This window comes from Alosa sapidissima, chromosome 5, assembly GCF_018492685.1.
Source record: "Alosa sapidissima isolate fAloSap1 chromosome 5, fAloSap1.pri, whole genome shotgun sequence".
NCBI classification, from domain to species: Eukaryota; Metazoa; Chordata; class Actinopteri; order Clupeiformes; family Clupeidae; genus Alosa; species Alosa sapidissima.
The window spans coordinates 8,060,344-8,073,390 of record NC_055961.1 but is presented as its reverse complement, the minus strand read 5'-3'; the positions used below and the strand labels follow the sequence as shown (position 1 = coordinate 8,073,390).

The 13,047-nt window shown below is 47.7% G+C and overlaps 2 protein-coding genes across 9 annotated transcripts in view; both read left to right on the top strand.

Annotated features, from left to right (window-relative positions):
• Positions 1-9,758, top strand: part of ankhd1 (ankyrin repeat and KH domain containing 1) — a 38,343-nt gene extending 28,585 nt beyond the window's left edge. For 5 of the 8 annotated variants that reach the window (XM_042093983.1, XM_042093985.1, XM_042093984.1 and 2 more), the window contains 13 exons: positions 196-358; positions 526-621; positions 785-901; positions 1,378-1,540; positions 1,941-2,469; positions 4,544-4,690; positions 4,942-5,106; positions 5,468-7,185; positions 7,515-7,706; positions 7,902-8,156; positions 8,383-8,558; positions 8,714-8,878; positions 9,120-9,758. In XM_042093983.1, coding sequence (XP_041949917.1) covers positions 196-358; positions 526-621; positions 785-901; positions 1,378-1,540; positions 1,941-2,469; positions 4,544-4,690; positions 4,942-5,106; positions 5,468-7,185; positions 7,515-7,706; positions 7,902-8,156; positions 8,383-8,558; positions 8,714-8,878; positions 9,120-9,179 — 3,946 coding nt within the window. In that variant the 3' untranslated portion in view covers positions 9,180-9,758. The remainder of the gene's footprint in view (positions 1-195; positions 359-525; positions 622-784; positions 902-1,377; positions 1,541-1,940; positions 2,470-4,543; positions 4,691-4,941; positions 5,107-5,467; positions 7,186-7,514; positions 7,707-7,901; positions 8,157-8,382; positions 8,559-8,713; positions 8,879-9,119) is intronic. The other 3 variants (XM_042093987.1, XM_042093986.1, XM_042093982.1) reach the window with 1 other exon arrangement.
• A 1,214-nt stretch (positions 9,759-10,972) lies between these two features.
• Positions 10,973-12,974, top strand: LOC121710114 (eukaryotic translation initiation factor 4E-binding protein 3-like). Its single transcript, XM_042094063.1, has 3 exons — positions 10,973-11,296; positions 11,852-12,016; positions 12,464-12,974. The coding sequence occupies exons 1-3, from the start codon at positions 11,164-11,166 to the stop codon at positions 12,493-12,495; spliced, it is 330 nt and encodes a 109-aa protein (XP_041949997.1). The 5' UTR covers positions 10,973-11,163; the 3' UTR covers positions 12,496-12,974.
• The last annotated feature ends 73 nt before the right edge of the window (positions 12,975-13,047 follow it).

The following is a 13,047-nucleotide window of genomic DNA, read 5'->3' as shown; positions in this document are numbered from 1 at the left end:
AGACTATTTCGTTGATCTGATTGGTTAGGTCTATCCAATTGAGTGCAGAGGCATTTTTTCCCCGTGTTGGTGGAAACAAACCCCATAATCATGTCCCAATGGAGCAGTATCAGACTCAAATTCCGACTAGAATTGAGTATGGCTACGTCAGGCTACAAGGTTAGATGTTTAATTCCTCTCCTCCTTCCTTTGCAGGGGGGCCCACATTGACGTTCATAATAAGAAGGGGAACACTCCTCTATGGCTCGCTGCGAATGGCGGCCATTTTGATGTGGTCCAGCTGCTAGAGCAGTCAGGTGCTGATGTCGACGCTGCAGACAACCGCAAAATCACCCCCCTCATGGCCGCTTTCCGCAAGGTGAGACTTGTATGGCACGTTCATCGACTCATCTCTGGTACCACTACAAAGCTGTAGCTAAGTGGAATTATGTACACATTGAACTGAGCATTGATGCTATCTCAAATTATGTATGGCCACACTGCCACCTAGCTGTAGTCTCATTTTCATGTTGATCTCATTTTCAGGGCCATGTGAAAGTTGTGCAATACTTGGTGAAGGAGGTGAACCAGTTCCCCTCTGACATAGAGTGCATGAGATACATCGCCACAATTGCGGATAAGGTATATACATACGGTCATTGTATTCATCCCTACATTCCCCTCTCATAGTTTCCTACATACATTGTGCCGTATAATAGTGGAGTTTGTAAAGGGGGCCCTGGGGATGTTGTGTGCTCTGGGCTGCTGGGATTGGCTGTAAACCGGCCTGCTTTCCACGTTGCAGGAGCTGCTGAAGAAATGCCACCAGTGCATGGAGACCATCGTCAAAGCAAAGGACCAACAGGCGGCAGAGGCCAACAAGAACGCCTGTATCCTCCTCAAAGAGCTCGACCTGGAGAAAGTAAGTGTTTGCAGACTCCTAGGCAGAACTAGGCTAAAACCCTTGGAAGTCTTTTTTTGAGTCATTTTTAGGCTCCATTGAAAATGTGGTATTGGAGTTTAAAGGTTGTATCAGCGATGGCAGTCCCAAAAAAGGCCCAAACATAAATGATCACATTAATCTAATCTTTCCTAACAATCTGCTAGCTGCCCGCCCCATAAGCAGGCTGTCAAAAAAACTTGTCTCTGTAGGCAGCCTAGGCCCTGAGATCTGCACACAAAAACAATTGCTACCAACAAGTGTTAGCAAAATGGCAAGGCAAAATAAAGTGTTCCAACCAATAACCGTCGAGATGCGCGTTCAGGAGAGTTTCAGTTGCACGGGAGGGAGGGGGAGGGAGTAGCGAGCTAGGTCTCTGTTTTGTTTGAACGTCAACAGAACATTACCCCGCCATCGCTGATACAACCTTTAATGGTTCTCTCATTTGTGGTATGTAGTCCCGCGAGGAGAGTAAGAAGCAGGCCCTGATTGCAAAGCGAGAGAAGCGCAAGGAGAAGCGCAAGAAGAAGAAGGAGGAGCAGAAGAGGAAGATGGAGGAGGAGGAGGCCAAAGTGAAGGAGACCTTTGACGTGCAGGACGAGGAGAAAGATTCCGCAGAAGGTTCGTAGCTTTTTCCTTCTCTCACAGGGCGGTCTTCCAAAAGGAAGCAAAACCCAACAGTTCAGAGTATGTACAGCAATTCTGAAGAGACCTAAAAGATCAACTAGAAAACTTACATCTGCAAATCAGAGGAGATGCAACAAAATTGTGATGCATGTAGAAACACAATCTGTTCCATCATCTTTCTCAGGGCCATTTTCCACCATTGCCCTGAAACTTCTTTTCAATGTGTTTTGCTTAAATGTTTATTGCTAGGTTGCCAAATCGTCTGTCAGCCCTTTCTTTTTGTAATGTTGCTTGATGCGTCATGTGCCATGTGTCATAATCTGTTGCTGTGGTTGCTACTGTTTGGTGCCTTGTTCTGATTTTAATCAGTGCTGTGTTTTCCATCTCTCTGCAGAGGCGGAGGTGCCCATCGAGCCCCCCAGTGCCACCACCACCACCACCATTGGCATCTCTGCCACCTCTCCCACCTTCACCTCCGCTTTTGGCAAGAAGCGCGCCAGCCTGACCACCATGCCCAGCGCCGGCCGCAAGAACAAGAACAAGAAGTTGAAGGAGGCACCCGGCGCTGTTAACGAGCCCATCATCCTCCAGGACCCGCAGGTGGCCCTGGCGCAGCAAAAGGCCGACAAAAACAAGATCAACGGCGAGCCTCGGGGCGGCGGGGCACCGGGCGGCACCAGCGACTCGGACAACTTGGACAGCGGCGACTGCAACAGCGAGAGCAGCAGTGGCAGCGGCGGAAGTAAGAGCCATGAGCTCAGCGACGTCCCCTCGTCCTCGTTCTCCTCCTCCTCCTCATCCTCTTCTTCCTCCTCCTCCGCTCCTCCTGGTCCGGCCAAGATGCAGTCTCCACCGGAGAAGCACCATGGCCTGACCATGCAGATCTCTAGAGAGGAGAAGGTCACCCCGTCTAAGCCACATAGGTAAGGCTTGTTGGCCTAGTTTACTCTACATAGAGTTGTCAAATCTGAAGCATTGGTAGCACTACAAAACATCAGTGAGTCTTAAGCTGATGATGCACAAGGCAGCCTTTTGAGCAATGCTGCGGGGCAGCGTTGTTGTTCTGGCACATTCCCATTGATATTGGGCAATAACTGTTTTCTAGAGAACCTGAATCATCAGTAGCCACATTGTTATGGGTTTTTTGGTTGCCAGGCAACAATGCTCAAAAAGTTGCTCCAGGTATCATTACCTTTTATTTAGACCATAAAATTAACTGATTGAAGCACAAGCCTAGTGATGCACGATATATCGGCCGCCGATATAATATCGGCCGATATGGTCATTTTTTTACACATCGGTATCGGTCCGATGTCAAAATAGGGCCGATGTGAACAGGCCGATAATCATTCCTGTGTATTTGACGTGTGTGTAGCGATCCAAGCGTGTTATCTGTCTACACTGAATCCGTTAAATATGCCTTTCTATTGCATCATATTTCTTATTTAAAATAGCAGGGCAACAAGACTGACAGAAAGACGACACTGGGCATCTGACAAAAGTTCTTTCAAAACGTTGGGTTGTATCGCGCTGCTCGCGTTGCTTGCAGTCAAGTTGATGGCTGGCTTGCATGTCATGTCACGCCTAGCACTACATCTCTCGCGGTAGGCTAAATATAACTGTGTATCAGGCAGAATGTAGTTATATGGTCGCAATAGGAATTTAATAGGGCTGTAACGATATGCGATTCAAAACTGAAATCGCAACACTCATATACACAAACCTGTGTCGCGGTGTGAAAAGGCAGAACCGACACACCCTTTCTAGTGTCTAGCAGTGCTTTGCAGCTTACGCGGCCGCATAAACAACACATCTCCCGCTTTACTTGGCGGTAGCCTACGTTGCTTTCATTGTAGACTTTACCAAACAGTATAAACCCCCTGTTAACCTTTCCTGCTTTGTTTCAGACCGTAGTCAGAAACGCAGGGAAGATTCGTTATTCGAGGGCCGATGTTATAAGATAGAATAACGTCGGGGTCACGGTCCCATTTCTGATGAGCAAAATACACAAGCTGAACTTTATGGAGTTTTATTTCGGACAGTAACACCGCTCACACTGTGTACAGACTCCAACTTGAACTTCCACACTCTCTGCTCCAGTCGCATACATACACTTCCTCACTCTATCTGCCTCGTTCCCAGCTTCCCACACACACACACACACGGAGCTCTCTTAAAGGAGCCGCAACACCATTTTACAACCTCTCTTTGCCCCGCTCTCTCTCGCTCACTCAATGGACACGTGCGACTCGGCCAACGCAATCCAAATAAAACATTACAATCGTGAAAGCAAGGACTCATAGAAGACGACTAGCTAAATTACTATTAAATCTGCTTAGCAACATTAGCATGCTGCACATATTTGTTTAAAACTCTTGGTTTCAAGTTGACTGATCATCTCAATACCAATGTTTCCCAAAAGTGCCTGTACCAAGGAAAACAAGTATTACCTTTAAACTTAAACACACATGGGGAAACTGAACAGTCCAATCAGTAGACTATGATAAGCTAGCCAACTATGCTACTTTGTTTACAATATTTCCAGGCTTCAACCACACAGCTGAATTAAAGAGGGAGAGTTGTAATATAAATAGTAGGCCTATAGTGTGCCATACCTATAGGCTAATCTGCATAAAGTGCTGTCATAAATATCAGACATTCAGTATTCTCTCTTTCTCTCAGGATATAAAATAATACAGATATATTCTATTATATTGTAATCCTCTGGTGTTCTAAGGTAGGCTATTGAAACGTTATTTAAAAAAATGCATTTTGGAAAATAGCTCTTTATTTGATTATCATAAGAATGTGTTTTCTATACAGATATATCGACATCGGTAAATATCGGTATCGGCCATAACAGCAAAATTAATATCGGATATCGGTATCGGCCACAATTTTCACATCGGTGCATCACTACACAAGCCCATTGGGGAATATGGTGTTGGGCATAGTGTCAGCCTGTCACTGTATAAACATGACACTATATTTCCCCAGGGTCTATGATGTGGAGTCTCACAGTTCTTCGTTCTCATCTGTGAAGACAAACTCACTGCCCATCACCTCACCAAACAACAAGATGAACCTCACCAGCCCCAAAAGGGGTCAGAAGCGAGAGGACGGATGGAAAGAAGTTGTCCGCAGGTAAGCTGAGAACGATTATGGTGGAAAATAATAACGTACAAAGTAGTTTTGCTCTCAAAAAAAGAACGTAGTATAGAGAACATGTAGTGCTAAAGACAGTTGATCTCTAGTTCAGGTGTATGGTTGTTGCATACATAAAAATATAGATTTCTTTTGGAAATTAGTCTTGGCAGAACAGATTCTTTTGAGTGATGTGATGTGATGTGATGTGATGGCTATCAAACTCAGTAATTGATGAACTGTCCTGACAGTTGCTCTGTCTCCAGATCGAAGAAGCTCTCGGTCCCGGCCTCTGTGGTCTCCCGTATCATGGGCAGAGGAGGCTGCAACGTCACGGCCATCCAGGACGTGACGGGTGCGCACATCGACGTGGACAAACAGAAGGACAAGAACGGGGAGAGAATGATCACAATCAGGTGAAAATCCACCATATTTCTATCACTCTTTCTTTCCTTTTTTAAAGCATTTGTTGTGACTGCCATTATTCCGCCTTACGAATTGGAATAAGACTATGAGCATGTGCAGGGAATGGTTAATGTTGTTCTGATGCATCCTTGGGTTTCTTGAAAGGCTCTGTGTGAATATAGACCCTTTCAACAAGGTAAACACAAACAATGCTTGAACATTCTATTTGGGCCCCAATCTACTTCCTCTGCATTAAGATAACATATGGAATGTTAAAAAGGAAGTCTTGTGGGGCCAACTATGATGCTGATAATAGAACTCTCTTGAAAGGGTCCATAATGATTATAATTATTATGGTTTCTGTTTCTCTAGGGGAGGCACAGAGTCCACTCGACATGCCGTGCAGCTGATCAATGCCTTGATCCAGGACCCAGCCAAGGAGCTGGAGGACTTGATCCCGCGCAATCACATTCGGCAACCCGGCACGAGCACCCGGATGGGCTCCACGCACACCACCTCCACGGCCTCCAGCACCACCGTGGCCAGCTCCAGGGGGCTACCCCCTGCCGTGCCGCCCTCTGCCTTGTCCTTCCAGTCCGCGGCTGCTGCCAGTGCCCAGCAAGGGGGCAAACTGGGGAAGAACATGTCGTCGGCGCCAGGCGTGCGGCCTCCCTTCGTCTCCCTGCCCCTGGCCTACACGCACCCCCAGCTGGCTCTGCTGGCCATGCAGCAGATCCGCCACCCGCGGCTGCCCATGGCGCAGTTCGGCGGCACCTTCACGCCCTCGCCCAACACGTGGGGCCCGTTCCCGGTGCGCCCTGTGAGCCCGGGGAGCGCCAGTGGCTCGCCCAAACACAACGGCGGCGTTGGCACGACCGCTCCTCGGCCCTCGCCAGTTGGCAGCGCCCACCCTGAGCACGCGTCTCCCTCCGCCGGCGCCGCCCCCACCACGCCCATCTCCATGGCCCCTCCGCTTACGTCTGCTGCCCCTGGCACACACATGCCCTCCTCCGCCAGGAAGCAGCTTTTCGCCGAGCCCAAGGTTGGGTCCGCTCAGCCGTCTGCGGCTATAGCCCCGGCCCAGCATCCCGCCACGCCTGTGACCTTCGCCCCAACCGTGCGCAGGACCCCGCCGCTCCCTCCAGCCTCCTTCACCTCCCCTGCGCAGCAGCAGCAACAACAACAACAGCAGCAACAGCAGCAGCAGCAGCAACAACAACAACAACAACAACAACAACAGCAGCAGCAGCAGCAGCAACAACAACAGCAGCAGCAACAACAGCACACACCCAGCAAGATGGAGCCCACTTTCTCCAACGGCAAGGACAAGCCCCTGGTCGAGCTGTCCACGGCCGCTGCCTCCACCCAACCTGAGGGCCCCGTCGCCGCGGCGCCCCTACGGTCCTCCCCGACGCCCCAGCCCACCCAGGGAGACGTCCGGCAGCAGATGCCCTCGGGTTTCTCGGCTGGCGACTCCGGTGCTGTCGCTGTCTCCCAGGCCTGTGCTCCGCTGCCAGTCTCTCGGCCCTTGCCCACCAGCAACCATAACAGCATCCACACCAACATCAGTGGTACCGTGTCTCATTACACCACATCTGCGCCTGGCGCATCGCATCGTGTGCAGAACGCCGCCTCCGTCTACCCCATCGGCGCCGGAGTGCCCATGCAGGAGCAGCAGGCCGTGTTTGTACCCCCTGGCCCCCCACAGGAGCTGCACAAGCCTCAGCCCAACCAGTCCCCCATTCGCATGGCGCCACCTCCTCTGCCCACCTCCACCCACAATGTGGGCATGATGAACGGCTCCCACATGCACCCCCATGGAGCTAAAGCCCAGATGCCGCCCAACTTCGGCCCCAACAACCTCTTCAATCACTTTGGGAGCATCTTCGAGAGCAATCAGGTGGGCCACAACCAGGTGTGGGGAGGCTGCCAGCTGCCCAACCGGACCCCTCCGGAGCAGACCTACAACGCCCCGCCCGCCTATGTGGACGATGCCGGACAGCTGGACGGTGTCATGAACCAGGGCGACAACTCCAAGGCGCCAGGCTACCGTTGTGCCCCTCAGAAGATGGCCACACACAGCCCCATTGGTGAGAAATGTTACCACCCCACACTCTTAAAATGAAACCTCTGTTGGTAAATTGCAATTCCACATTACTGCAAAAAAGATCATATTGCTCATATTCTACTGTAGATTTGATCACATCTTAAGTGTAATCACATCATTTCAGTAAAAGCCAGTTCTCAATTTCAGTATCCATCTTAAAATATCATCCTTGATAACAGCCTTTTTGATTAAACCAGAATTTTCGTATTAGATCTTAGACTTTTGCTGTTTTGAAATGTACGCTCGCATATAAATGTATCTCAGTGGTGGAGTGCACACTGAACACGTGACGTGCCTTGTGTGTCCACTCAGGAATGCACCATGTGGATCCCACGGGCAACTCGGGCATGTCGTCCTCCACGGCACTCACCAGCTTCACCACGAGCATCACGGGCAGCCCGGTGTTCCTGCAGGGCTCGGCCCCGGTGGGCCCCCCCTCCTTCAGCCGCCAGCACTTCTCCCCCCTGCCCTGGGGCGCCTCGTCCTCCTGCAAGAGAATCCGAGGCAAGGGCATCCATCCGTTCATCTGTCCATCCATTTGTCCTTGTTATCTAGTCATTTATTCATCCATCCATCCATCCATCATTAACCTCCCTAATGGAACAGTAGCCCAGAGAAATGCCTCCCAAAGTGCCTATCGGGCCGCCGTAAGTCCCAGTGAGTCACCGCGTGCTCTCTTGTCTCCGTGTTCCCCATTAGGTGAGTCTCCAGTGCCCTCCGTGTCCACGGGGAACGCGTCTCCTCACTGCACGGCCGCCGTCATGCCGCAGATCCAGGCGAAGGCCATCAGCAGTGCCAGCCAGCAGGACCGTAAAGTGCCCCCGCCCATCGGGACGGAGCGTCTGGCCCGCATACGGCAGACCGGCTCGGTCAACCATACCATCCTGCCCGCCAGCTACACGTCAAATGTAGGGCAGGGAGGCATCTGGTCCTTTGGTGTGGGAAGCGCCACTGGTGAGTTCAAAAAAAAAAAAAAGACAGATTGATAGACGGTCGTTCACTCTACCGTAAGTTTTGGCTTTAGTACAGTTTAGTGTAGGGGTGGTTAATAGTGACACTGAGCTTCAGTTATGCCAGAATTTTGTCCTTTGCCTGTCATTTAAATGAGTCCTTGGTATTCCAGCAGATAGTGGGTAGTGTGTTCTGATGTGGCGTCTTTCTGGTGTGTTCTCCTCTGCAGAGCCCATGGCTGGGTGGTCCCAGCCGCTGATGGGAGGGCACATGATGCCCCAGCAGCTGGCTGACCAGTCCGCCTTCTCCCAGCACCAGGCCATGGAGCGTGACGACACGGGCATCGTGGCCCCATCCAACACCTTCCACCAGCCCGTGCCCACCAACTACATGGATTTCCCCAAGGTTCGACAGCACCGCCGGCCTCCAACTAATATGTTTACTTAGCAGACACTTTTATCCAAAGTGATTTAGAATATAATAACATGATGGCAATAAACAATTACCACAGACTCTCCTGTTGATTTTCACCGATTCTTCTGGCTTTGGTGTCTCGCTAGGGTTTGCCCATGTCTGTGTACGGCAACACGATGATGCCCCCTCACCCCCCGTTGGCAGAGGCCCCAGGGGGCCCCATGTACAATGGTCTGCATGCCGCCGACCCTGCGTGGAACCCTATTCTCAAAGTGGTGCCCAACTCGGCCGAGAACTCCGATCCTCAGCAGGTAGGAGCTTTGGACCCACAGAGCTTGGTATGATAAAGCAAGCTATTGTTTTCTCTCTGCAAGCATTCCCTACTGTGTTTGCGCAGTTAAGCAGTGCCACAGAGCATGGTGGTTTAATACCAATATATCACTCATAGTTAGATGCCATTTTATTGAAAGCAATGGTCTCTGTAGCCCAATTCAATATCAGTTGTGGTTTGATTGCGGATGCTGTTTTTCTGATGAGATCTTGTCATTGCAGGTCTGGACCAGCGCCTGGGCTCCTCGTGTTGGAAGTGTACACCTGAATCATGTCAACTAAACACAAACCCAGCTGGTAAATAGTAGGACCAGTGAGAGGAAAGTAGGAAAAAGAAAAGAATTAAATTAGAAAAACAAGATTTACTCAGTGACTGAAGACTTTAACCTAAGCGTATCCCCAAATTGCAAAATTATACTTTAAAAATTGACTTAGACACCTTTTGATGTGCCTGACTGAAAACAAAGAGACAGACAGAAAGACGGAAAGGAAAAAAAAACCTCTGGCGTGGGCTTTAAAGCATTTACTCTTGTCTATGAACAAACCAACTGCCTGTTTAACAGGATACATTCTCTGCATAGTATAGCCATTTTGAGATAAGAAGCCCACGTATAGTGGGGCTGGAGGGCTCAGTAGGTCTGTGCACTATTTATACCTAGCCATGACCTAGATGATTACTCACAGAGAGAAATCAGACCTTTAGAAAGGTAAATACATGTATAATTGTTTACATACTGAAAAAAGGGTTAAAAAATGAGAGTAAATTTCATGTCGTATAGTGGCTCTACTTTATGTAGCCTGTATTAATGTGAAATATTTACCTTAATATTCAATAAAGATGTTCATTAAGATATTCAGTAACACCAGCTGTCTTGGCTGTCATTGGGGGAAAAAAAATCATACGCTCTGCTGGTTAATGGGTTTTTGGGGTGTTTTATTTTGTGTCTGTACTTGTTTTTGGTCAGTGGGGCAATAGATGGATTAGATGGCCAGAGTTTAGTGTGACAGCCGCATGCATAGGGCAAGAGGTTTCACTTTGTTGGACCGTAAAGGTAGAGACTTCCAACACATCTAATAAATACTCTATAGCTATTTGTCTGTATATTACTATATAATCTAGATATCTATATATGCATACTATCCCATTTAAAGTGATTCAAGCCAAGCTAGGTGTACCAAATAATCAACTTTAAAAAACTGTGGTCACTGTACTGTTTGTCTGTATTAAATACGCTACAAGTCTGTTTCTTTAGTTTGTCTGAAGAACTCGCTCTTTGATGGGCAGTGATGAAATTGACAAGTACCAGGGGGGTATGCCAAGTACGTGGTTTAGTGGCAAACCTGGGTAAGTTGACTAAGAGTAAGTGGTAAACCTCCTACAACAAGAACCCTATGGCATTGTTTTGGTAGGAGAATGAAGCCATACAGCTCTTCTATTAGGAGGTTTACCCCTTACTGAGTTAACTTAACCCAGGTTAGTCACTAAACCACGTACTTGGAATACCCCCCTGGTCTGTTGGTTGTACAGTTACTGTACCTTGATATTCATACTTCATAAGTAACTTGTCTGTAACAGATGGATTACTATAACTTAATGTGATATGCCTGACAGATTTGCAAAATGTCAAAGGTCTGTTTGAGAGCCTTAACACATTTAACCTTCACTGGGAGTGAACAGGAAGTCAGTTGCAGCGGCTGGCAACACTGTTTTACAAGTGTCATAACACTAATATGAGTTGCAGAACCTGAAACCTATTGCTGTAACATCCAACCCTGAAGTGAGCCATTTATTATACAAAGCCAAAAAAATGGGTGCAGTCAACATTTCCTTGCCACGATTAAGCGGTCACGAGTTTATAAAAAGTCTTGTAGATTACTGTATGTAGTGCATTAATACTACGTGGCACGGTGATCATTAACAACAGTATGTGGTGGCTTGTTGAAACTGAAGTGCAGAATGGTGTGCAGTACAAGGATGTTTACACACCAGATACAAGCACGATACACAAACAATGACCTCACTCAACAGACGATTGCGACACCACACATAGCCCCGCCCCTTAACTCTGTTTTCCTATATCTCTGGCACGTGGTCTTCTCTGCACATGAAGCAGCGTCTCTGCATCATACGTTCCCTGTAAGTAAAGCACGGCTCTTCAACTCCTAAGGTTTTTTTGGTGGTAGGGTTTAGTCGTGTTGAAGAACAGCATTTATTCATAACAGCTAAGACGTAGTTCTGAAGATTCCTTCACATCTTAGCTCAAAAATGTACTCCAACGGCACCGTTGTGTCAAGCTGTCCTATTCCAAGTCGAGTAGTGCCCCCAGAAAACTGGACACAGCTGCCAGAGCCTTTGGGTCAGACTCCCGGAGGAACTCTCTTCTCCACGACACCTGGAGGTAAGTTAAGTGACACTGAAGAGTGCCATCAGTCTTATGAGAAACTTTAACGTTAGTTTAACGTATTTCGCCATTCTCCCTGGCGGGCCTAACAATGATTTGCAAGCAGAAGGCTGTAGGACTTAAAGTAATTTCAAACTGTGATAAGCCAGAGAACTGAAATTGAGCATTTGTTGAGAATGTTCTTTTTAGATTGAGGCTGCAGACACGATTAATCAAAGTACACAAGATCTTTTTTTGCTAATGCTATCGTGCAGCCTTCAGTTTCACTTCAGCTAGAAAGGGGAAGTTTTGCATTAATGTGATGACGTGTCACACGTATAAATTGTCATTGGAAGTAATACTTAGCATCAAAGTATCATATCTTGTGGTGTAACAACTTTGCCGTGATATACAATGTGTGGATTTGTGAATAGGAATTCCGATTTGAAAAGCAGATGAACTGCAGACAAACTGTCACCTGATCAGACATTCTCTATTTGCTTTAGCCATCTACTGCAATTAATTCTGTGCTCTGGCAAAAAAAATAAAAAACAAAAAACCAATTCCCAACAGGAACCAGAATTATCTATGACCGGAAGTTCCTGCTGCACTGTAGGAACTCTCCACTGGCACGCACCCCTCCTTCCTGTTTACCCCAGATACCTGGGGTCACCATGCCCACGCAGCACCCCATGGGGAAACTGGAAGAACAGGATGAAAGCGGCAAAGACGTCGCAGGTGAGACTGCTTCTCCCTCTACCATCCAGCAGCCTCACAGACACCTGACTGCTCTCACACATGTTCAGGCACATAGGTGTCAGATTAGTGTGTATGTGCACGTGAAAGACTTGTTAAACCACAGCCTTAGGCAGAAACCTCAAGCATTGATTTTTAAGTCCACATTTTTTTTTTTTGGCCCGTGGAAATAAATTAATTCTTAGAAGACCTAGTAGGCATATGAGCACATGGCAAGTTTCAAGGTTGACTGAGCAGTGTAATCAGTGAGAAAGGTAAACAGAGATACATCTGATTTGCTTGATTGGCAAAGCTCCCATTTCTCACATGAGGAATGACTCATTTGGCAATGTGTTTGTTGTATGTTCTGAGGAGGAATGGCTCAGTGACCTGGGCTAACTGTATGAAGTTCTGAGAGTCCTGATCCTCCACTTTTTTCTCTTTCTACAGCTGATGACAGCCAGTTTGTGATGGACATATGAGCTGACCAGGCTGTTTTGTTTCCATGGAGGGAGAAAGCATGAGTTGTTTGACCCCGGAGAGGATTATTGTCTGGATATCCTCTTCTTTGAATTCCTATAGAGAAAACGCATGGTGTGATGGATAAAGTTGAAATCTACATAGATATGTAGATTTTAACGATTTAAATGAATCTATGTTGATGATAACTGGTCAGAATACCATCTGTAAGATGGAAACATTAATACCCTGCTTTAACTTGGTGTTGGCTGCAACCTTTTCTTTGCCAGTAGGGGTTAATATACAGTAATGACTGGTTTGAGGTGAGGTGCAGGTTTTACGGTGTAATTTTATGTGAGCCACAGTAAGGAGGATGGAGTGGGCTATGTCTCTTCTGTGTTACAAGAGCTATGGGAGTTTATACATCCTGTTACTCTAATTCATTTGAGGGGGTGGGGGGGTGTGATGTTTGTACATTGAGTAATAAAAAGCACAAAAATAATATCTCTGTTTTGAGTTAGGGTTGCCACATTTGATTTGTGAAAATCCGGGGCATTCATGCTTGCTGCGTGCGG

What these genes read in the sequence shown, in the direction of transcription:
- LOC121710114 (XM_042094063.1), top strand. Translation starts at nt 11,164, where the DNA reads ATGTACTCCAACGGCACCGTTGTGTCAAGCTGTCCTATTCCAAGTCGA. An exon ending in CTTCTCCACGACACCTGGAG is followed by an intron (nt 11,297 to 11,851) that starts GTAAGTTAAGTG and finishes AATTCCCAACAG; the next exon opens with GAACCAGAATTATCTATGAC. An exon ending in AAGCGGCAAAGACGTCGCAG is followed by an intron (nt 12,017 to 12,463) that starts GTGAGACTGCTT and finishes CTCTTTCTACAG; the next exon opens with CTGATGACAGCCAGTTTGTG.